This window comes from Teleopsis dalmanni, chromosome 2, assembly GCF_002237135.1.
Source record: "Teleopsis dalmanni isolate 2A chromosome 2, ASM223713v2, whole genome shotgun sequence".
Lineage (NCBI taxonomy): Eukaryota > Metazoa > Arthropoda > Insecta > Diptera > Diopsidae > Teleopsis > Teleopsis dalmanni.
Window position 1 is genome coordinate 62,552,391 of NC_051847.1, and position 25,475 is coordinate 62,577,865.

The window sequence follows — 25,475 nt, forward strand, 5'->3', positions numbered from 1 at the left end:
ACCAAATTCTCTGTCTTGAACCCGGAGGATTTCCATTTAAATCCCACACACCGAAACTCTTCTCTCCTTCCAACCGAAACCTTCACTCAATCCATTACCCATCTACATCTTAACCTTTGTATTCGTCATGTAATCCCTTCATATTGTGAGGACTTTGAAATCATTTTCTGCATTTGTGACACTTATTTAAAAAGCACTCAGATGTATATATCAAAATTTTTTAATAAATTATTATAGTGGTCCTTTTTGAGGAAACTAAAATACTTATCCTTTCAGTTATATAAAAAATATAGATTTTATACCTGAATAATCAAAAGTTATGTTAAATATTAATTGGACTTCACTCCAAGAAATATTATGTGTCTATAAATTGTCTTATACATATGAGTATATAGGAGCTGTATTTATATATTTACAAGTACAAATACAAAAACAAATAAATTAAATACATAATAAGAATCTTAAGAATATTTGGATATTTTTATACTAAATTCAAATTAATATTAGAAAAAACTTCTAAAAAAATTACGCTTTTTTTATATTTGGTCGTAGCTGTTGTGATAACCCATGGAGACCTATGTGGCAGATAACATGAAAGTAATTATAAATACGAATGCATGAGATAGGATGTATCTCATGTATTCATCTCATAAGATGTATCTCCCTTGCATAAAGGCAGTGTAAAACGGAACGGATATGTTTGGAAATAAGAGTGGATTAGAGATAGATGGGATTTTATAGAAGCTCACCTGGGTCAAGGTTGTGTCACTCTACTACTTCACAGTTTACATTTAGTAGTAGATATAGTAGATATCAGTGTCAACCCATCTCACAAAGAAGATCGCTTAATTAGACTCTGTATGCACAACTATAGTATTATTAAATTTATTAAACTATGTATACAGTGACTTATGCACATAATTTTAATATTTTTAAAATTCTCTATTGCAAAACTATTTAAATCACGCTCTATCTACGAATATCTAAATTAGTTAAGATATATAAATTATTCTATTATTTATTGTTGAATTGCAATTTAAGCACCTTACGCAAGGTCAAGATACTTAATAACTGTATATGCATGCATATATAACAAAATGCACAATCGAATAAAATTAACTATATATTTCAGCAGACTTTATTTAGTACTAAAAAAATTTATTAAATCGGTTGTTAAACAACACTAATTAAGTAATCAAGACATTACAAAAAAAGTAATTACAAACAAATTAAAACAAATCATAAGTTAAAAAACAAAATTAAAAATTGTGGAACACTATTATTCTGCTTATTTATAAGTAGCTTAGGGCGTTAACCGTTTAGGGTCACGTGGGAACATTGAAGTTTTGCGTATATTGTCAAGTCCCAAATACAACATAACCACACGTTCCATACCAATACCACCACCTGCATGTGGAGGACAACCGAAACGGAACGATTCAATATACGCAGCAATTTTCGAAGTATCTGTAACATAAAATATATATTAACACAAATAAATGAATTAAATAATCAAACAAATTACCAATATTGTGATGTTTTGCACGTTCAATCAAGTAATCTGGATCGTGTATACGTTGCGCACCGGAAAGAATTTCCTCACCACGCATAAACATATCATATGAATTAGAATAAATTGGATTGTTTGGATCTGGCATAGTGTAAAATGGTCGAATTGACAATGGAAATTTATCTAATATATAGAAATCAGTATCATATTTAGCTTTTACTAATCTGCCCAATAATTTCTCATTTGGTGTTGATAAGTCCTCTTCATCGCCAGTTTCTACACCAGCTTCGCGCAACATAGCTACACCATCAGAAAACTTAAGTATAAGCGGTGGTTCAAGAAATTTGAATGGCTCCACCTTGTACTGTTGACCCACAGCTTCAATTTCACGACTATAGCGATCACGTAGACCTTTGAATATAGCTGTAAATGTATCACCAATTGTGTGGAGTACTTCATGATAATGATATTTAAAAGCCATTTCCAAATCAAGACCTACAAATTCAGTCAAATGTCTATGCGTGTTTGAATCTTCTGCACGAAAAACTGCACCAACTGTGTATACTTTGTCGAAATCAGCTGCAATAGCCATTTGCTTGTATAATTGAGGCGATTGTGCTAAATATGCCGAATCTGCAATAATTTAATATTTTAATGAAAATATATAGTTTACGAATTACTTTAAGATGTTTGAGGCACTTATGATAGACGAACATCTGTACGAACATCTTCGGGCAGATTTCTGAGTTTGAGCAAAATATTGTATCAAAAACGTACTTAGATATCAAAATATTCGCAGCTACGAAAAGCTCAAATAAAATATTTAAACAAATTATATTCCAAAATATATAAAGATGATAAAGATGAAATCATAAATATTTAGGAAAACATATATGAAATGGAACTGCACCAATTAGTTTCAATTTGCATTAAATAGTTAGAATATTGAAAAAGTTCGAATAGTTCAGATAATGCGGATATTTAAAACAATATTATTGCATGGCTTGCTTAAATTAAAAACTGCTTATGTGTCTGTTTGATATAATTTGTAATATATTAGAATCCTGTAAATTAATTCCAAAAAAGCGGAAGTGTTCATACTTTATATAAATGCTTATGATCCTGTAAGAATTATGACTTATTCAGTTTTAAAACTAACGCATAAGTAATATAACAAGCCCAAAATTTTACACATCCGGATAGTTGGAACGGATCTACGGATAGTATACAAAAATTATCTACCCGAATAGTTTGAACTATATTAACTTATCTCTAATATCTAGGTACTCAAACTTATTTTAAAACCTCGAACTATTTCCATAAGAATAATACTATATATACAAAGAATAAATGAAGATTTAATAATTTACTCACCTTTGAAATAGCTGACAGTAAAGACGTTTGCACCACCTTCACTAGCAGCAGATATAATTTTCGGAGTATGAATTTCTGTGAAACCTTTATCGGTTAAAATATCACGAAACAGTCTACACACACCGGCTTCTAAACGAAATATCGCTTGGTTCGCTGGTGTTCTTAAGTCCAATACTCTGTTATCCAAGCGAGTATCTTGATTGACACGTATATTCAGACCATCAGTATCCTGGAAATCATATTGTAAAATTACTAACTTATTACATAAATATTTATTCAATTTTACTACCTCACTGGTATCAGGTCGTGATGCATCTTCAATTTGTAACGGAAGCTGAGCCTTGGCTTGAGAAATAACAAATATTTGTTCTATACTCAGTTCCAAATTTTGCTCAGTACATGCTTCGATTTTGTTAGGTACAGCTACCGCTTTCGCTTGAATATCAATTATGCTCTCTTTATGAATACTGTAATTAGTATCAAATTTAAAATCATATTCATAATATATTAAAATTTTTTAACTTACTTTCCAGCAAATTTGACCATTTGTTTGGAAATAATGTCTCCAACAGCAACTATACATTGCACAGTGCTGCTCTGCTGGCGTAGTATCAAAAAGCATTGTTTTCCTTTAGATCTTGAAGTATGTACACGACCTCGAACCCACACCAAATCCTTGCCAATATGCTCACTAAGATTTTGTACTAACACGAATTGTCTTTCTTCTAGTTTATTTTTAGATTGTATCATTTCAGAAATGCCATATCTGCCAACAGCACAATCTTCAACTGATTCACCTTCTGCATTATCATTTCCTTTACCGGCGGCCTTATGCTCTGCTTTCTAAAAAAAAATTATTTTAAATGAATATTCTTTGAACAATGATTTAGTTTTATTTAAATATTTTATATATTTACCTTTGCTGCTTTTAAAGCTTCTTTCGCTTGCTTTTTCGCTGCCTTTTTTGAAGTTTGTTCTTGCTCTGCTACAGCAACAGAGTCGACTTCAATATTTTCCTTATCTTTCACCATAGTGCCAAGTTTAACCTTTTAAAAAATAATTTAAACAATTTATTATTATTAAAGAATTTTTATCGCACACAAAAACAATCAAATAAAGCAACAAGCTCGTGCTGATAAAGTGCTTGCCGGTTTGAGTGACCAAAGTGGGGTGAGAAGAGAGAAACATGTTTCACTTTAAAAGTACTTATTGCGTCATGTATTTATTAATTTACTTTTATTCTTCCTTTTTTATTATATTTTACATGGTTTAAAATAATTTTCAATAATTGTCATCTATACTCGTAAAATTCTTCCTTATTGCGAAGAACACCTACGTAATTTACTTTATTTAACTGTGTGCATAATGCACTCACATAACCTGAGTCACATGTATTCAGTTTTTTACACAATGCCAAATAGTGTTAGACTTCTATAAATTTGTATCTTATGTTTTCTTCGAAACTATTTTTAATTCACTTTAAATATTCTTCACCTGAATTAAATTCCTATTTCTGTCCGTGTTAAACTATTTCCAGAAATGCACCATACAAAAGAACTGCAATTGTAGGGGAGCCGCGTACAACTTGACGTGTCAACCAGTGTTGAGAAACAGATGTAAGACTTTTTAATACATGTATGAGTGTTTGACTGAAAGTAAAAAAATTTGGGTACTTATAAAATGAAATTTTTTAATTTTCAATTCAATTAAGTAAATAGTTATACATAAAATTTAACATGAAGATCATAATATCGAAAGACCATCTGTTAATAATATTAAAGACGTCTATAATTAGTGTATATTATTTCAATACATGAATTCACTAAAGTCTTAATATTGACTTCAGTCATGCTTAAGACTTTATCTGTACTGACCGAATTCATGCTTGTCAGTTTTATGACTTCAGTTATGATTGTTAAATCGGCATTTTATTATAGTCAGTTTAACCCATTTCGGATCACCGTGTGAAACACCACACACTTCTAGTTTTAAATAAATTATTAAATTAAACTTTCAAATAAATATTAAACTTTTCTCATTTGCTTAAACTTGTTTTATTTTACTATTGAGCCTATTTACACTATCATGAACGTGAGATGAACTTGACGACAACATGAACTGTCAGTTCAGTTTACACTATCATAAACTCTCATGAGCGTGAAATTTGTTTTGTTTTGTGTAAACGTATAAAATGCTTATGGTTAGTGATGCACAGAAATTGATACTATTCAGCATTAAAAGGTAAACACAAACATAACATTGCTTATGTATGCGTGTCAAGCTGAAGAAACGCAGCAAATTTCATTGCGTGAAATTCATGAATTCACATCACACTCCCTTCCCTCTCTCATCTATCAGTAACCGGTTTTCAAGTTCACGTTCATGATAGTGTAAATAGGCCCATTTACTACAGAAACTTCACCGTAAAATTTCAAGTCTGAAATTGCCTGTTACATAATGGGTTAAATATGGCATTAATATTATGCAATTACAAAAAATACGGTTTGTTTTTTCTTTTTCTCTTTATTTTATTTAATCTACAAACCAATTATGCTGTTTTATATACCTATATGACTTAAACGTAAACAAATAAAAAGATAATAAAAACAAAGACTGTTAAAATGAAAAACCCGAAACAAGAATGTAAACGTTTGAACATTTGAAGCTAATTATTTTAAAATAACTGTTTTATACGGGTAAAAAAATTGATCATGTCTTGAAGTTATTAAAATTATTATTGAAAATATAACACAGTGACCCATTAACTTAATTCATTTTGAGGTTTTTTCGAACAGTAGTGAAATACAACAACAAAAATTTTATTTTTTATATTATTTTAATTAATTGAATTTTTGGCTGACCATACAGCTGTTTCAAGTATTGCCAAATACTCATCATTAGTGGTCTTGGAAATAATTCTTGTATTTAATTATTCGTAAATAATTATTTTTGACACTGCAAGTACCAGGAATCGAACTCGGATCCTGCCAAATGTGAAGCTCAGAATCAGCGCACCTTAACAAACTGATTAATTCTGAATAATTCATTTTAGTTATAAAATAAATTTAGAGCATATGTTTATGTTGCTTATGCTTTTTTAATGCTTTACCTTGTATCCGTTAAAATCATATGAGGATTTCATTTACCAGTATAATTTCAAATACATAAATAAATTAATTAATTTAAGTATATAAGATAAAAATGCTTACCATCGCCCTTTTAATCTTCATTTTGTTTTCTTTTATTTAAATTAATTAATTTTAAGTGTTTACATTTTTTATATATCATATTGTACACAACATACACGAAAATATGTATTAAAAAAAAGCATTTACCATGGCATTTAAAAGTGATGCCAACTTTTTTCAACCAGAGTTAGTTGCTTTTTTGCAACTCAGAAAGAAAAAAATACGCCTGATACTGAACTTCACAATAACTCTGTTCCATCAGCTGCTCACAGTAAAACTAGAGTAAAACACAAGTAAAGTACAAACTTAGAGCGTGACACAAATAAAATGCTAAATTATGTTCTTTACACAGATTTTCATGGAACAGTTTTGTGTAAAGTCTGGTGATTCACTCACATCAGCACAAATTTTATTTGAAATAAAATGTACGAGTAAAGCCTGCGTAGCATTTTTTAATTTCGACAGGGATAATACGCTCACTCAGATACACGAAAATTACTCAAAAATTTGTGGAACGCAGTTATTCAAAGTTACTATAAGTAGCTTGTAGAACAGATCTAACCCAGCGGCACCATTATGCCAGCGCTGAAAAAGTAAGCGAGGAGGTAATAGCTCTTCGTTTTTATTTTTCTTTGTTTTCGACATTTGTGTTGGACATATGCAATTTCGGGGTTGAAATTATAAAAGAATGAAGAAGAAAAGCATATGAGTTAAGAATTTCTTGTTTTGCCTACATTGTATACATTTAGTCTGCTTTTGATTTTAGTGAAGTGCGAACAGTGAACAATTTTTAATTTTTAAAATCAAATAAAAAACAAAAATATAAATAAAATATAATTTGTAATTTCACATAAACTCACTGTAAGTATATGCAAAATTAAGTAAATATATTTAAAATGATAATTGAAATTTTTGTTTTGTATTATGTACATGCTACTGCGTCAAGAACGAGTCATTCTAAAGCAAGGGGTAAAATGTAGTCAGCTGATTCAATTGGAAAATTTTACAATTCAAACTGAGGAGGACTTAATTCAATTTAATGAAGAAATCACTGCCGTTGAAGTAGTTGTAAGTTAAATTATATACGTTTCTTACTTTCAATTTCAACTTATTAATATATTCACATGTAACAATTTTACTAATTCATACATTTCTTTTCATCTATTACGTTATTTATAGACTGCATCAATGAGACGCGTTATTAAAAAACAACCAATTACGCGAAAAATTTCCTGGAATTTTGGAGAATGGTACCCAAGGCAAGAAGTCCTTAAGAGCGTTAGAGAATGTGACAGCAGCACTTTTTGGTATAATATATTGTACATAATTAACTTTAGCGTATACAATAACATACTTTTGTATTTACAGATGCTTTAAGTACAGATGGTAAGCCGGAACAAGTGATCGAGTCGAGTCTGGAAATCTCTTCAAGGTTTTAGTAACAATTTCCAGAAAAATATTCATATATATAAGTATGTTATATTTTTTTATGTAAATATTAATATTTTAATTGTATAAAACATAAATATAAAATATAATTTATCCAAAAAAATGTATAGTATTTTATTTAAAAATCAATAGCATAGGTAAAATTTAAAAGGTAAGCGAACATGTCAGCGCTGATATGTTGCATTACAAATTCGAAAAAGTAAGCGAACATGTCAGCGCTGATATGTTGCATTACAAATTCGAAAAGGTAAGCGAGCATGTCAGCGCTGAAATGTTGCATTACAAATTCGAAAAGGTAAGCTAACATGTCAGCGCTTGCCCGCAATGACATGCACGTGTTAAAGTAATTAGGAGTTTCATTTGAATAATCAGCGCTAGGCATTACCATTCAGCGCTGAGGGAATCGATTCCCTCAGCGCTGAAAGTCCCGCTGGGAATATACGCGAAAAATGTATGCTTACAAATAACGATTACTCACTCATACATTTACATTACACATCACTAACATTTTGATTAGTGAAATCTATCGATTGTAAATCCGATGAGAGATTATTTGTTTTTACTTTCAGTTACTTCATTGTGTTGCTGAGGTTATTATTGTTGTGCGAGACTTCCAGAAAAGTTAAGAATACGGTTTAAATTAAAACTTTGTTAAATAATCAAGGTATATAAAATGTGTTTTTAATGATTTTATAATAAAAATACGCAATGTACTGAATTTATTAGAAAACATCATTATTTGGATATATGTGATTACGTGAATAAAGTGCATTCTCATTAAACTGTAACATTTTCAGTTTTGCATAATATATAGAAACAACACAATATATAAACATACATAAACAAGTTGCAATGACTCATATTGTAATTTTTTTGTACCGCACTTATAAAATTTGCGTGTTTCCTATTAAGAAATGGTCAATAAAAATCTCCAAACACGTAATGTGTGGGCAAGAAACTCATTCCACAAAAAAGGCTAATAATACTAATAAGCAATTATATATGGATAAAACAAGCTATTGCAGAACTTTTATTGAATACTTATCAGACCTGTTGTCTGGTCTATAAGTAAATGGCCACATATGAATATAAAAGATTTATTTGTTTATATCTTATCAATGGAATGATTGTTGCCACCATTAATCGCGTTGACATCAATTAGCAATACGGCTTTTGCCCATATGACAGCAGTAAATGATTGATTTTCTTAACTTCCGAATTAGCGTTTTTGTTTTTAGCATAATTATTTTAATATATAATTAGTTTAGTTAGTATATATATAGTAATTAAATGAAGAAATTGCCTTTTGTGTTAATTTTGCTGAATTTTATTAACATATTACTTTTACTGTTTTGCAGGTACATTCTTCTTTGCTACACATTCCAACATGGCAGGTACGTTTTATTTATGGACAAGCAATATTAAAGTATTTTTCTTGCTTTTGCAGCCTTTAAAAATCGATATTTGTGTTGGTGAAAATTGAAATTAGAGCACACTTAAATTAAATTGCAAACTTAAGCCAAAAAATAAAAAAAAATCAAGAATAAAAATGTCCTGGCAAGGTGGCCCTCAGTACTATCAAGGTTTAATTTTATTTTCCTTTAATTTCAAGATATAAAAAAAAAAAACTAACTGCATGATTTGTAGATAATCTAGTTTTGTTAACTAACACAATTTTATATTAATAACTACAACACTTAGCACAATTAGTAGTTGCTATACTAACTCACTTGTTAAGATAACGTAGAAATGTATTTTTATCTGAACTGTGAATTACATGATTAGTAATAATAAAAACCATTCAAAAATAATCTCATAAAAAATTACATACAATTTTAAATATATACATACAAACATATATATTTATATCTTAAAAATCTTTCTTACGTCTTTTAAATAGCATATTAGTATTCCTAAAAAAATGTCAAACCGGTTGTGAAGCTTAACAGCTGTATAACTGAGATAAGCCAATATACGTGCGTATAATATGAAACAAGTTCATATTTTTAAAATTCTAATTACTATAACAGCACATCATAATGCCTAGTCACATATACTACCTATAGATACCTATAGAGTATACATACATACGCAAGTAGTCAGATACAAACACGACATATAGAATTATAGTGTGCTCTTTTTCGTCTCATAAGTAATAAGTTATCTCTTATCTCCAAATGACTACTTCTTATATGGAAACCTTACTGAAACCTTACAAATATTCACATTTATTTATATGAATTTGTGTGTAAAAGTATTTTTTCCTAATAAATTCATATGTGGTAAAATGTGGATTTTGCATTAAATGACTCAAATTGATAATGCTTTTCTACTGGCTACTAAAAATTTATTTATTTGTATTGCAGTACAAAGTTTAAAAATGCAAACTGTGCGGTTATTTACATGCATTCAACATTATTTATTTAATTAATTCAATTGATGAAAACTTCATTAAAAAAATTTCCAAATACATTTCATTGCTATACTAAAGCAACAAAAACAAATATTGACATTGACAATGTTTATACAGGGTCTTTAACCCACTCAAACCACCACTTAAGAATAAATGGTGAAAATTTTTACCGCAGAGTGGTGATTCCATTCCATTAATTAGTGTAGGTAGCTAAGATCAAGAAGCTCAGTGATAGGAAGTGACCAGAAGATACGCAAAGACTTTCCACAAAAGTATTTTCTTATATATGTTCCACATTTTTAGTGCAGTTAACCAACACTTTTATATTTTTATTCTTTCCGTTTTTACTTTTTATGTACTCTCAACTATCTATTTGATTCTTATTTATTTTAATGTGCATGAGTAAAGTAAATGGATTATCATCGTAATTAGTATGACTTCAATATAGTACAACTATAAACTACACTTCTGTTAATTCACCTTAATAACACATTATCAGAATTCAACAGAGCTTTTGTAACAATGAATCACCCAAGTGGTCACAGACACTATTGAGTAACAGCGTTTTGAACACTAACTCGCTTTTCATCAAATAAAAAAGCAGAAAAACAATATATATATATATATATATGACATTTTCAATGTATAAGTAATGACTTATAGATGTTTAATCATTCATATCTCATATGCTATGTACAAAATCGGTAATATAGCTAGAATGCAGAATTATCTTAATTATAGATTCAATCACAGAACGCCGTTGAAAGAAGTTACCACTAAATGTTAATACAGCAGTTATATGCTGTAATTAATATTTATGTAATTATACATATTCATGAAGTACTGTGGATTGTATACCACAGCTTACTTACAGATAACAGAATAAAAGCTCTCCAAATGCACACCCGAGCAATAATAATATAAGCTAATGGCTTAAATTGTAGCTGTCAGCAAAAATGCAGAATAAACTCTGTTATGTGTATTGTTCAGTCCACACAGGAGGTGCAAATCTGATATTGCGGGGGTCAGGATTCTCAGCTTCGACCGTCCTGATCAATAGATGTTGGCTTCTTAACAGTAGTGCTATAATGTCTGTGTTTAAAACATGTGGGTAAAATGACTGTATTCATTTACTTTTATTCTATTTGGAGTTGTGTTTTCCAATTGAGTGCTGTGAACCAAAAAAACAGCAGAGTTGTTAAAGTTATTCCTTCTTCCCACCATGGAAAAAATTATATCCAAACATATAGTACTTACGCAATTCCTAGAAATTCCATTAAGATGGCTATCGGTGTATTATACCGATATGCGTGTTAAGAGACCCATAGTGTTGAGTTAATTGGAGTTAAATAACTCTGGACTTTTGTCTATATACTAACTAGTTTTATATACTAGTTTTAATAAAAAAAAATACTCTAGTTTTTTCGAATTTAATCATAGCTATAACTACGTAAAAAAGAGAACTACCCTTTCAAATCTTTAAAATTGTTTGGTAAACATTTTATTGTACCACTGAAGAGTGAAAGTATATTAAAAAGGACATATAAAGGACATATTAAAAGTACAGAAATATATATAAACAGCATATTATAAAGAATTACGTATGATATAAGCATAAAGCTACTTCACAATTTTAGACTTTAGAATATCTTGAAATCAAAACAAAAGGAAAACCATCAGTAAATGTTTAGTTTCATCATTACAATTATGGTCGTTCATTTATTTAGTTTTGAATCGAATTTTTTGATATAATGATCGTATAATTTTGAAATTGATTTATAGTATATAAATAATATAAATCTTCTTATCCCTCCAAGACTTTGCTCTTAATGTGATATAAACTCCAGCCTTTTTAAAAGTTAGTTGAAGCTAGTGCCATAAATTGACCACAACAAAAAAAACATAAACGACGTCATGAGAAGTACAGCTTCAGTTAAAACACATAGAGAATAGATTTGTTTATATGTGTGAAGTAATTGCTAGTACATGGGAATATCTTAATCTCAATTTAAAATCTTGTTGTGATGTAAATATGTCTGGACGAAAAGGCATATCAGATTTAATTGTTAATACATAGAAAGTTTTCAATACCCATCTGGTATTATTTCTTAACTCTCACAAAATATTTCAGCATTCAATAGTTTTACTATTAGAAAAAAATAAAATCATGTTGAGAATTAATTTAAATAATTTTCATTTTGTAAAAGTTTGACTTGTAGAGAAACGCTGTAATTTCTTTTCTAGTTATTCTGAAATATAGTTTTTTAATTAAAAATTATTGGGTCATTTTTGTACATATATGTAAAATATGAAACAATTTCTATTAGTGGTTGATACCGAATTATTTTTTATTACAAAATAGATAGCATTTAGCTATAATATATGATATGTATAAGAATATCATATTTTTATTCTTATAGAAACAAAAATAAAAATTGTTGACTGCTGATTTCTAAAAAATTATAACTATTACCATTAAAAGAAGCACAGCCAAAATACGTGGCCAATATTTAATGATAAAATCGTCTTCCGGAAGATCAAAGTATTGATCATCAATACCAGCATTGCGATCAGTGTCATCAAGAACTGCATTACCGCGCTAAAAAAAGAAAGCATTTTTATTTTTTATATTAAATTTCATAAATAATTTATAAAGCTACTTACGCGTTGGCGACCTCTAACACCGTCATTTATTTGACGACCATACATAGCACGATCTTCACCGTCACCACCTCCATTTACTCGACCAACCTGACGTTTTGTAGCTTTTTGACCTAAAAGAAATGTTTCATTTTTTAAGACACTTTTAATTAGGTATATAGGGTACAAAACTTACCACGTGGCATGTTGCTAGAGAAATTTGAATAACTTCAGATAATTTTGAAAATTGAATTTACTTAGCAAACTATCAATGTTTGTTATCTATGAATATTACTATAAGTAATACCAAACAATAGATAATAGATCAGCTTTGTAAAAATATCTTCAAGATTTTAAAAAATAATGAAAAACAAATAGAAAAATTTTATATGTAATAATGGTTTTAAATTTCTATCTGTAAATGGTTGCTAGATTTTTTTAATGTCATTTCCCATTAAGTAAAATCGATACTTTTATAAGAGAAAATATTGCCTTTGATACTTACTAAAGTATTAATAATAATTATGTATTTTTATTCATTTTCAACCCGGCAATTGTTATCTTGACCTAAAAATAGTTGCATATTCATCACAAAATTAAAGCAATAAAAAAATATAGTATACTGTACCATAATTATATATCGAAAGTATATTTCTATTTTACTTCACCCAACCCATATAAGTAGTAAGTGTGCATAAATATAAGTCCTTTTGTTGACTTATATTTATGGGTATGTATATGAAAGATATATGAAAAGATGTAATACGTCGGTAATATAATATAATAACACTAGTAAGCATTTCAATTGCCACTGACAGTTTAATTACAATTAGAAGTATTACAAATCATAGGTATATTGTGATGGATACGAAACTATTGACAATTGCATGGAAAGTTCGATAAAATTATAATTGCCAAATTTTACTACTGCAAAAATTTTCAAGACCATCAAGACTAGAAAATAAATAGAGCTTATTAACTTTTTGTGTTTGATTTTCAACATAGTGTTCGGATCTGTGGTATCTGAAAAGTTGATCCAACTTTTTGAAGTCGTCAAAAAATATCCGTTTACGAAAGACATCATCATTTCATTTGACGACAATTTTTGCCTTATATTCCAAACTTTTCATTTTAGTCACTAATAGATAAATCAGGTAAATTATAGGGATGGTCATTTATTTCGAAACATTGGTATTTGATAAAATAAAAATTTTTTACTTTGCAAATGTGGACGTCTTCCTGTAAATACTATATTTAATTTATTTAATAACATAGAATAGTATTAATTAATTACTTTGGGAGCTTTTTTTGAGGTATACACTCAACAATATGCTCTTGTCTCTCTTAAAAACTTTATAGTCACTACCATTCCGTGTCTATAAGAAAACTGTTTGGCTTTTTTGCTCTTTTATTTCTTCAAACATGTATAATTTTTTTATTTTAAGAACCATTATAGCGTCATATGTGTTTTCACTTTCCATTTTCACACACTTATAGTCGGCCGTTGAGAATTATTATTGAAACAATACTAGTATCGCCGCTGTTATAGATTCAATAACCCTTAATTGTTTGTCATGTGTCATTCTTTCAGCTGTCAAAACATGCTACATTTTATAAAGAAATTCTTTGTGATGCCCCAATAAATGTGACTTATGCAAATATTTGGAAATATAAGTGCATTAAAAAATTAGTTATATATATAAATACTTTATTACTCATAAATTCATTGGTTCCATTGAGAGTCTACTTCGTTGCTGTTTATTTATGCTTTATATTAAAAGGATAAGAAGAGTAAAGATGGTTTAGTTTAGATGTCCGGGAGAAATACTCTTCAGAGCTATTTTATGAACATAAATTAATATAATTATGGGACTCCATCATGTTAATGAACCTATTCAAAATATCTTTTTAAAGTAAGCTTATATGTATTAATTTATTATCATTGCAAAAAGTGATCAACGCTTAACAATACAATTGAGCCTAAAGTGTGCATTCATATTCCATATTTGGTTTCAGAGCTACATTCAGTAATTTTTGTGAAACATACGAATAACGAGATGCTACTATAGGCTGAATGAGTTGTCGTAAACGTAGCGAACTTAGAAAATAATAACGGCAAAATGCATAAAAAGTTATTAGTTATGACGGATAATACAACATAAAAAACAAACAACACCAGTTCAATCCGATCTTCAAATACTTCACACATAAAAAAGTGCAATGTAATTTCTCAATTTTTGTATGTGTAAGATTTCCCCTATGTTTACGACGAAAATCAAAATGAATTTGGTTTTTACGTTTCTTTCTATATTTACTTCGGCACGAATAATCAAATACATTGTTTTCCGTAAAGTAGATCGAGTGATTTTTTACAGCACAACTAATTCAGCCTTAAGGCCATATTTTTCGATAATGCGCGATTTTTCAAATAATTCTGCTGTAATACAAGTCAGCATAAAAGAGAAAAATAAAAAACTTTAAATAAGAACGCCGCTTAGGCTTTTTTTTTGCTTTTTTGTGCCTTGTAAAAGAGTTTGAAAGCAAAAGAACACATGTATAACGGCAATAACATCAGAGACTTGGAGGTTAAAAAACACTAACTCAGTGTGAACGGAGTATATTAAAGCTTTTTCTTAGCGACATGTGAACATTTCTAAAGCGTTTGCTTGAAGTTATGAATTAGACTGCATTCGATTCAGATCAAATATTTATTGAAAAATAATCAACTAATAACAATAATAGGAAATCCTAAATTCTCATTGTGTTACCCCGTAGAGTTATGGGTCTTTTGGTAAGTTTACTGTAAAATAGGGAACTACATTAGATGATTGGGTCGCCCTTTCAATCAAACCTGTCGTAGCTGTGGGGAAGACGATGAGAGTGCCTCTCATTTACTATGTTTTTGCCGAAATCATGCACAGCGGCGACTCAACACTTTGGGAGCCCCCTTTCTTGAAGATCTTAATCAATTGCAAGACCTGACACTGAGTCTTTCCTACATATATGGTAACACAATGGGTCAATAGACCAGGGATTGCCGGTTAACCTAACCTAATAACAATAACTAAAAAGCTAAAACTTAAATTTGAAATTTTTTTCAAATCTGAATATTTGCTAACAGTAATTACTTTAAGCAAAAGCTACTTGTTTGTTGACAACTCTCACTCTCGCAGTTCGTCATCAAAAGATGGTATTTATTGTCTCTTCAGATATAATGTATATAGTAGACACACACTTTCACTACTGATAAGAAGACGAAAGAGAAAATCGTTATCAATTTTCAAATTAGCGTCACACAATTTAATAATTCATTCTACTTTACCTTTTCTAATCAAATTCACTCTTCAATACTTATATATTTATTGCATATAAATATATATGTATAAAAATGTATATATATATTTTTTTTTAAATAAATGTTTTGATAAAATTATTATCTATCAAGCATTTAGGAAAATACTTTTTTGTTGTCTTAAAGAGAGTTACCATAAACCTTTCTCAAATATTTCTGTATACGAGTCCAGTGAAATATCTATATTATTATCAGTTCATTTCGCTCTATCTGTAGATAAGTACATTAGTTCATTGTTCATCGCGTACGAAACACCTGCACAGTATTTAGTACACGTAGTGTGAATATTGTTTCATTTAGTCAAAATTTATTATTTTAAGACAATTTGTGTTGGAACTAGAACTTTGTTTTTATATTCAAATATTTTTGCTTTTGTTGTTTTTTTTCTTGGATTAATTTGTTATTAATATATATATATTTGCTAAGATAACATAGAATGTATCAATTTCAAGGAATGTATTTTTTTTTAAATATTTAAATAATTTGTCTTCATTTTAACAGTAAACTAAATCGAGTTTAAAGTGAATACAAATTATATATATTTGCACTTAATTAATTAATAATTTTACTAACCCCACTCAGAGATGTTGATTTGGATTATTTTGCTATGGTTAGCTATTTTATTGTTATTAATATTGTATTTAAATACCAAAAAATATAAATATTAACCTTCCTTTTGCACTTTTTTTCCCCAGATCCTAATCAGCAATACTATGGTGGTGGTCAACCACAAGGTGGTTATTACCCTCCACAAGGTGGCGGTTATGGTTATCCTCCGCAGGGTTATCCACCACAAGGGCAAGGGTATCCGCAACCCGGCGGTTATCCGCAGCCTGGTGGTTATCCGCAGCCCGGTGGTTACCCACAAGACGGATATCCGTCCGCTCCACAACCTGGTTTTATTCAACCTCCTCCCGCAGGTGGCAATTATGGAGGCTATGAAGATCCAGAAGGACAACCGAAAAATTTCTCTTTTGACGATCAAAGCATTCGTAAAGGATTTATACGTAAAGTTTATATGATTTTAATGGTGAGTAAACATGAGATTAAGCCTAATCTATATTAAAGTTATCGGTGTTGGTTAATATCAAAAAATATTACTACTACTCAAGTAGTTTGTATGAAATTAAAATTCATTAGAAATAGATAAAGGTTTTTTTTAGTAAATTTTATTTAAAAACGTTTTTAAATTATTATTTATATATACGTTTAACTAAGAATGTGTCTGTTTTGATCGATGAACATTTATCATTTTTCTAACAATAGCATAAAGTTATTACTCAACATTTTTTTAGTTCATAAAGAAAAGTCTAAACTTTAAACTTTTAGCTTTTTAATGAGTACTACTATAAAATATGTAAATAATAGTTTAAAGATGAGTCAACATAAGTTCAAACCATTACCCTACTTTTCCTGCAATTGTTCTGATAAGTTTCTTTTAGTACTTGATAGAACACCTATTGTATGTTATAAAAGTTTATTATTAATACTTTGTACAGCAGGATTTAACTATTAACCATCCATTAGCATTAATCAAGAATATGTCACTCAGACTCTTTGCAACTAAAAATATTACCGAACCATTAAACGATTATACATCCAGATCTTAGCACTAATGATTACCAATGATCGTCATGAATGCGGCAAATTAATAATTTACATATGCATGAAACTTATATTATATTTGGTTTATCATAAGTTTAGAAAAATAACTCAGCAATAGTAGGACCTACTCCGTCACTTAGTATCAACATTTTCTTTATTTCGTTTAGGATCTGGCGATCCTTTGGCGAGTTCGACCTGGTCGTCGAACTGAACGAGCGACTTTATTACATAAACCCAACCGTTCTTGGAACCATAAAAGTGAATTAGTTTTGATCATGCTTGACTTCAATTTAAATCCCACATATCTCCCGATCTCATTTCCTAATAATCATCTTACTCTCAAACATTATCCATCCACATCCTAACCAATGTATTCGCAGATTCCTGCGGGCTATAAAAACAGCAACAAAGTATTTATTATCATTAATCAATTTTCTTATTTTAATTTTGTTTTTATAATTTTTTATTTTACAATTTGTTTTTCCTATTTTTCTTAATGGATGCCTTTTTTTTTTTTAATTCCATAAAAAAATTAAAATAGTTATAAATAAGTACTTCTTAGCAGCGCGTTGTAATAAAAAAATTTTGTTTTAGGGGCAATTGTTGGTCACTTTTGGATTTGTTGCACTTTTCGTTTTCCATAAACCGACACAACATTTCGTCCAAAGGAATCCAGCTCTGTTTTGGGTTGCATTAGCTGTTTTGCTTGTAACAATGATTGCTATGGCTTGTTGCGAAGGCGTCCGACGTAAGACACCAATGAATTTCATATTCCTGACCTTATTTACGTTAGCCGAGTCATTTCTTCTGGGCGTGTCTGCTAGTCGATATGAATCTCAAGAGGTAAGTTATTAACTTACACTTAAATTTATTTATAAAAATATTGTTTTTTTTTTTCTTAAAAATTACTTCAGGTATTAATGGCAGTTGGCATCACAGCAGCAGTATGTCTAGCATTGACACTATTTGCCATGCAGACTAAATACGATTTTACTATGTGCGGTGGTGTGCTTCTTGTTGCTATGGTTGTATTCTTGATCTTTGGTATTGTGGCCATATTCGTGCCTGGCAAAATTATGACGTTAGTATATGCTTCTTGCGGTGCATTACTGTTCTCTATCTATTTAGTGTATGATACACAATTGATGATGGGTGGAGAACATAAGTATTCCATCAGTCCGGAAGAATATATATTTGCTGCTTTGAATCTATATCTAGACATCGTCAACATATTTATGTACATATTAACAATAATTGGAGCCGCAAGGGATTAAAAGGATTAAGCTCAGCTTAAATTATTTTTAGTTCTATTTATTCAGCAAGCCAACTCATTTAAGATTTGTTGGCATTCTGTTATCAAAACTCCTACACCACGATATCATTAATACATTTGTTGAACATAAAAAAAAATATTGATAGTTAAAAGTTAGTTGAATATATTCTTATAATGATATATGTATGTATATTAAAATATAAACTCTACGCATTAAGAAGAAGCAATGTTGATGTTTGAATAAAGTTAAGAAAAAAATGTTAACTCATACCAAATATTCCATAAGCTAAAGATCCAGTGAAGAAAAATCACTTTTAAGTTTCAAAAATTATAACTTGAATTCTTTAAATATTTAGTATTATGAAGTTTTTTGTTATTACTTTTATAAAACTTTTGTTTAATTTATTTGTTGTATACGTTTTTATAAAATTCTATATAAGACTCCTTAACAAAAATTAAAAAGATTAAAGTTTATATTGTTGCTTATATTCTACTATTGTATTAAAAATGTAAATCGTTTTACAATATTAATATTAATAAAAATAATAGTCACTACTTACAATAATATATACACATATATGTGACTCTAAGTACAATATAACGATTGTCTTAATATTCTGTTTAAAAGGACAATGAAAACACGCCTGCCGGTGGTTCTCACCGTCATGCTTGTTACGATATATCAAGAATGTGATATCAATAGCACTACACATATAAATCAGTGTCTCAACGTCGGCAAATAGATAATAAGGATATAAGTGCTGCAAAAATCAGAATATATTTATATTATATTATTGTTAGCGGATGTGACACTGCGACCGTCTGATCTATTATGCCCCCTGCGAGATTTAGAGTAGGTCTCTAAGCCCTGTTGCTTAGAGACCTAGAACCTACTTTACAGAGTTTTATTACTTCTTCCGTAAGAATACTCATACCCAGGATCTATTTCGTATGTGCATGTGATTCTAACTGTTTCTTTTGCAAGGTTTATAAAATTCTGGTACCAATAAGTGATTTTAATTATGTTAATCTATGTTGGCTACTCTATCAGATAATCTTCCTATGTCTGAAAATTAATTCCAAAAATTATTTCACACAATCCTTCAACTGATACACAAAAAAAAGGAGTTAGCATAACGGATTAAGAATACTATATCTTCACTATAGGTTTGAATATGAAATGCGGGATAGGCGTAATCATCGCCGACAGTAGAGCTGCTATTCTCGCGATGTGCAACCACAGTCCTAACATCACAGCGAGTAAAATATATTACAAAACCCAACTAATGTCAATGTGTAACTACTACACAAGAGACGTTGGCTTAACTAAACATACAAGCAAATGTTATTATGGATGAACTGAACAGTTGGTTCCTATTGTTTGCCAATGGCTAGTTGGCTCCTACTTAAGGAATTAGATATGCGTTGGTGAATCATGAGAGACTCTTGAATGTGATGATTTCTGATTAGCTATAGCAAACATCTTAGGCAAACAATAACTATCGTTGTTTTGTGTTTTAGGCAGAATTTTTTGCTGCCTGTGACTCTTTCAATTCTGTCGTAAATTAAATGGATATATTATATATATCCTTTATGTTAATGAAATAACAAAATTTATATATGCTTAAGTAAATATAATGCAATTCTAAACTATTATACAACTATAACAAAACATCTGTACAGTTCTATATAACACTTATGTAAATCCTTCCGGTAGTTATTGTGGTAACCAAAAATACAAGGATATTAACTTACACAAATAGAGTTTTGGAGTTTCCAGATAATTCTGTTTTACATAATTCTACATTAGATAGAATAATTATACTCATCTATAGCTTTATAATTCATTTACGACTTATAATATCTTCCACAAGTGTTAATCGCGTATTGTGAACGTGATTACTAATTAACTTACTCCATATAGGTCACAGTAACATCATAGACAAAAATAATATAAAGTGATATTTAACAAACCACACGTTGGTTGTTGTTTTGATTTTCGTGGACTTGAGAGCATGAAACCTAGAAGGGTTGCAAAATAATGCAGGACTAAGGATGGAGTGTGTAGTAAGAAGAGAGTGAAAAAGCGGTAAGATAGAAAGAGATGAAAATAATAGACGTTCAATTTAAAAACCCTTATATTTTTAATTTTTTTAAAGTATTTTGTGTCTTATTTTCCAAAAAAAACAATTCGGTCTTAAAACAATTACAGATAGCTCAAAACCTGGATTTAAGAAGACTGTTTAAGATTCCATGGTATATTAGATCAACAGACATATATAGAGATCTTAGGATTGACTCAGTGAAAAAATATATCAGAGACAGAGCTCTAATATTATTCACTAAAGTTGATACGCTACTTAACCCCGCCCTAACAATCCTCAAGTCCACTTCTGGACTCTCAGGAAGATATGCTGATTTAAGGTCCGTCATCAATTAAAAGGCAAATAAATTATATGATTTCTAAGCTTAGTTAAAGCATAGTTTGGGGTAGAGCAGTGGCGTAACTACAGGGAAGCAACTGGAAGCAACGCTTTCGGGCCCCCGAATTTAGGGGGCCCCACTATAAATTTTTGTATTCATTGTATTTCTTTTTAATAAATTCTCCAAAGTGGGACGAAACGTTTTTTGTTGAAATAACTTCATATTGCATTTTATAAAAGATACGTAAATTTTAAATTTAAAGTACATAATATGTATGTACTTCAAATAAAATATTAAACCTATTTATGAAATAAAAAGTTTTTCTCAGAAAAATATGTGTCTTGATCGAGAGTTTATATGGAAGGTATATCTAAATTTAAACCCATTTGAAAATAATTTTGTACGTTGTCTTTTTGCAAATACACCATATTCCATTTGAATACCTTTATTAAAAACGGAGAAACCTCATATCCGATTGTTAAGTTTATATCACAGCTACAAGAAATAGACGTCCAATTTCAATCAAATCAAATGGTGAACAGGGTGCGCTCCCGAAAAGTATGTGTATAAAGTTTCATTCGAAGAGTTCAAAAGCTGAGAGAGTAGTGTGAACTGTAAAAGTATACTGATATATACTTAATGGTATTTCCGAAGTTTCCTTTACTGCGTTACGAAAATCTTGACAAACCTTATATACCCTTTTTACATTTTTTCGTGTAAAGAGTATAAAAAGAGGGGCCCCTTAGTATGTTGATAGGGGCCCCTTAGTTAGAATTTGCTTACAGGCCTAAAAAATGTAGTTACGCCACTGGGGTAGAGATAAGCTCCCCAGCCATTATAGAGTAAAAGTGCGTAATAGCACTAACTCAAGAAGAAGAAGAATCAAGAAGAAAATTGACGTTTAAATCAACTTATTTTATTCAAGTTGTTTTTTTTTAACTTTTAATTCAGAAAATTTGATTATATTTTATATACAAATGAATATCCTGTGAATCTTTTTTTTAAAAATATTTCAAAATTTTTGTGTTATATTAAAGTGAACTCTATAAGTAATACAAGATGATCAAATCTGGCGGTATGACAAGTGCATATATTTTAAATATAACCATAGCTTATACAGCTCTTTACTATAGAAAATAACAGATATAATCCAGAATGGAGTAATGGTTATAGTTTTGACGACAGGTCAGTGCGCCATGAGTTTATATCAAAAGTCTTCTCTATAGTAGCTGTAAGTATATTATATAATATCTTTATATCCCAAAAATCATATTTTTTTCTTATAAAATATATAGGTCCAGATTTTTGTCACTATAGGAATAATAGGGATGTTTGTATTCAATGATGATCTTAAAGTTTATGTTTTACAACGTATTTACTTATTTTGGATAGCATTAGGAGCCACATTCATATGTATGTTGGTATTGGTTTGCTGTGAAAATGTACGTCGCACTTCTCCAACTAATTATATAATGCTCGGTATCTTTACACTTTGTGAAGCGTTTTTATTGGGAGTAATAACCATTTTTTACAAATTGGAATTGGTACGTCCAATGTACTGCAATTTTTATATTTATTGTATAACATACTTCTACTTTCAGATATTGTATGCTATGGTTATAACATTTCTTGTTGTTGTTGGTCTAACGCTGTTTGCGTTACAAACACAGATTGACTTCACAGCCTGTGGAGGTATAATGATCGTATTAGCGATTATTCTATTAGTAATGGGGATCGTCATGATATTCTTTCCCAGCCGCACATTGCATATAATTTATTGTTGTTTTGGCGTTGGTATATTTGGGATATACTTGATTTACGATGTACAGTTAATGGTGGGAGGCAACCATGCCAATTCTATTTCACCAGAAGACTATATATTTGCAGCGCTTTCAATTTACATTGATGTTGTTACTTTATTTATGTATATTTTGCAATTACTTAGCGCAACAACCGATTAGCGTACTGTTACCGTATATAAAATTTATATTGTAGTATATAATACTACACATATAAATTTCTATTGTTACTTCATAATAATATTCAAATAGTGATTACAGATTTGAGACATCTGTATTTAAATTGATAAATAAACCGTATTAAAGTATGCCGATTATAGAAAATTATGTATTTTTATATATCTTTTCTACCACCAGACCCGTAATAAATTAATTATCTTATTAAGCAGCCATAATGCTTTAATAATAAATATACATATATATAAATAATGTCATTCGATTCATTTGGGAGAGGTTGGGGAACTTAAGTTTCTCAAGCCTCATCTGATTACCACTATTATCACTCTAACATTAAAATATATTAAAATGCCTTATATAAATATTTGAAGCAGTATTTATTGCTTAAGGACAGAATTAACCGTTGCATCAAGCTGGAGAAGTTCAAAATAGACAATTCTCTTCCAATTCCACCAAACACTCAACGTAATCTAATTTATTGTTAATTCAGGTTTTAAACTCATTTGTAGAGGGTCAACGACTTTTGAACATGATCGCTTACGTTGGATATTGATGTATTTAATCCATTTTTCGTTGCTCGAAATAATTTATTTCAAAAATGGTTCTATTTCGTCGGTGATTTACTGATGTTATTCTGGTCATTCAAATTGCTTTGCATTAATTCATGTAATACCTAAACATCAAGAGTCTGGCTCTACCAGTTTCTCCAAAATTACATCGGTATTTTTAGTGACTGGCCGACCAAAACGAGGCTCATCAGTTTCACATATTTTATAGTAATAAACCATCACATAGTTCATATAGTCAGATCATTTTAACAATTTTTCGTAACTACTGGTTAATAAAGGCTTATAGCGCGTTGATGTCATTTGACGCAGCATTTCATGATTGACATCCATATAGGAGAGTAGACATAATATTGAATTGTTGAATATTAATTGTCTAGTTGTAAATTTATACTGCCAGGAATTTATCTATCTATATCTACAATTTTTTAATTTTATCTGAACAAAACATTCAACCAATAGGTGTGTATAGGTCGGCAATCTTCGAAGTAGTATCTTCAAATTCAGTACAACTCCAATAAGTAATGTCAAAGTTGAATTAAATATTCCAAATTAATCTTACCTTGGATTTATACTGTTAAGAATTTATGTCTACATTTTTTTAATATTATTTAAACAAAACATTAAACCAATGGATGTGTTTGGGTCTATGAACCTCATATCATGACAAGTCGGCATTCATTGAAGTGGTATCATTAAATTCAGTACAAATCTAATAAGTTATGTAAAATTCGAATTACAGATCTCAGATAAATCTTACCTTGGATTTATACCGTTAGGAATTTATAATGTCTATATTTTTTTTATTTTATCTGAACAAAACATTCAACCAATGGGTCAATAAATCACATGTCGTGATAAATCGGCAATCTTTAAACTGGTATCTTCAAATTCAATACAAATCCAATAAATTATGTCAAAGTTGAATTAAAGATCTCCGATAAGTCTTAACTACACATTAAATATACCTATATATATTAAAATTATTAATATAATTGCGAATTTCTTTGAATATAACAGAAGTTATATATCTCATATCATATTTATTTGTGCTCTTTTTTTTTGCAAATATTTTTATAATTAAATTTTAAAATAATTAACCAGTCTTGAATAACCAAAACGATTACACCTTAAAAATAAAAACGCTTGACGTGATTTCGGTTCAACACTTTAGTATTTTCACAACCTGTACACTCTGAGCCGATTTATATTACAAACTGTAAAAGAATAATTTTTCTAAAAAAAATATCTATGAATTTTGCACAAAACCCAAAGTTTTACTTATTCCGTTTTTATGTATAAAAAATTTTATATGTCTTCTCACAGTTCGTATGTTGGGTCGGTAGCCTATTAAAGTAGACCTTGCCAACGCAGTGGTAACCAATTAATTAGACACATGAACAAGCCGTAATATAATTATATCCAATTGAGTTTCAAAATCAAAATCAAAACACTTGCAAATTCTTCTATTTCATATTCAAATTATGGACGACTGGAAATTTTAAGTTCAAATGTGTTCCTCAATTATAGTTGAACGCAAAATGTTATTGTTGTTGTTGTTGTGTTCATCCAAAATTGTTCACTGGAAGTCAATATTTGGAAACTAAGATTTAGTTGCTGTTTGAATTACATTCCGTACACAAGTAAAAAAACTGTCTTTACCAATATATAATACCAAAAGGAGAGAAAAAATGGATTTTGATGA

At 29.6% G+C, this 25,475-nt stretch overlaps 3 protein-coding genes across 5 annotated transcripts; 2 read left to right on the forward strand and 1 right to left on the reverse strand.

Annotated features, from left to right (window-relative positions):
* Window positions 1-1,124: 1,124 nt before the first annotated feature.
* Window positions 1,125-4,479, reverse strand: LOC119679620 (aspartate--tRNA ligase, cytoplasmic-like). Its single transcript, XM_038092078.1, has 7 exons — window positions 4,379-4,479; window positions 3,802-3,930; window positions 3,411-3,727; window positions 3,174-3,351; window positions 2,885-3,113; window positions 1,526-2,143; window positions 1,125-1,467 (listed from the first exon to the last, which is right to left on the reverse strand). The coding sequence occupies exons 2-7, from the start codon at window positions 3,913-3,915 to the stop codon at window positions 1,304-1,306; spliced, it is 1,620 nt and encodes a 539-aa protein (XP_037948006.1). The 5' UTR covers window positions 3,916-3,930; window positions 4,379-4,479; the 3' UTR covers window positions 1,125-1,303.
* Window positions 4,480-8,089: 3,610 nt separating this feature from the next.
* LOC119679625 (protein lifeguard 1-like) lies at window positions 8,090-19,118 on the forward strand. 3 transcript variants are annotated; one of them, XM_038092086.1, is made up of 6 exons: window positions 8,090-8,185; window positions 8,880-8,915; window positions 8,969-9,104; window positions 16,622-16,956; window positions 18,126-18,374; window positions 18,446-19,118. In XM_038092086.1, the coding sequence occupies exons 3-6, from the start codon at window positions 9,071-9,073 to the stop codon at window positions 18,803-18,805; spliced, it is 978 nt and encodes a 325-aa protein (XP_037948014.1). In that variant the 5' UTR covers window positions 8,090-8,185; window positions 8,880-8,915; window positions 8,969-9,070; the 3' UTR covers window positions 18,806-19,118. The 3 variants fall into 3 exon arrangements, with proteins under 3 accessions (XP_037948014.1, XP_037948015.1, XP_037948013.1); XM_038092087.1 differs by lacking the exon at window positions 8,969-9,104; XM_038092085.1 differs by lacking the exon at window positions 8,880-8,915.
* A 3,095-nt stretch (window positions 19,119-22,213) lies between these two features.
* LOC119679627 (protein lifeguard 3-like) lies at window positions 22,214-23,335 on the forward strand. The gene is made up of 4 exons (XM_038092088.1): window positions 22,214-22,303; window positions 22,362-22,459; window positions 22,524-22,772; window positions 22,830-23,335. The coding sequence occupies exons 1-4, from the start codon at window positions 22,288-22,290 to the stop codon at window positions 23,187-23,189; spliced, it is 723 nt and encodes a 240-aa protein (XP_037948016.1). The 5' UTR covers window positions 22,214-22,287; the 3' UTR covers window positions 23,190-23,335.
* The last annotated feature ends 2,140 nt before the right edge of the window (window positions 23,336-25,475 follow it).

Coding starts and splice junctions, on each gene's coding strand:
- LOC119679620 (XM_038092078.1), bottom strand. CDS start 3,915: ATGGTGAAAGATAAGGAAAATATTGAAGTCGACTCTGTTGCTGTAGCA. Junction 3,114..3,173: donor CACGACCTGATACCAGTGAG/GTAGTAAAATTG, acceptor TATGATTTCCAG/GATACTGATGGTCTGAATAT. Junction 2,144..2,884: donor TACTGTCAGCTATTTCAAAG/GTGAGTAAATTA, acceptor AAATTATTGCAG/ATTCGGCATATTTAGCACAA.
- LOC119679625 (XM_038092086.1), top strand. CDS start 9,071: ATGTCCTGGCAAGGTGGCCCTCAGTACTATCAAG. Junction 9,105..16,621: donor TGGCCCTCAGTACTATCAAG/GTTTAATTTTAT, acceptor TTTTTTCCCCAG/ATCCTAATCAGCAATACTAT. Junction 18,375..18,445: donor GTCGATATGAATCTCAAGAG/GTAAGTTATTAA, acceptor AAATTACTTCAG/GTATTAATGGCAGTTGGCAT.
- LOC119679627 (XM_038092088.1), top strand. Junction 22,460..22,523: donor AAGTCTTCTCTATAGTAGCT/GTAAGTATATTA, acceptor TAAAATATATAG/GTCCAGATTTTTGTCACTAT. Junction 22,773..22,829: donor TTTTTTACAAATTGGAATTG/GTACGTCCAATG, acceptor TTCTACTTTCAG/ATATTGTATGCTATGGTTAT.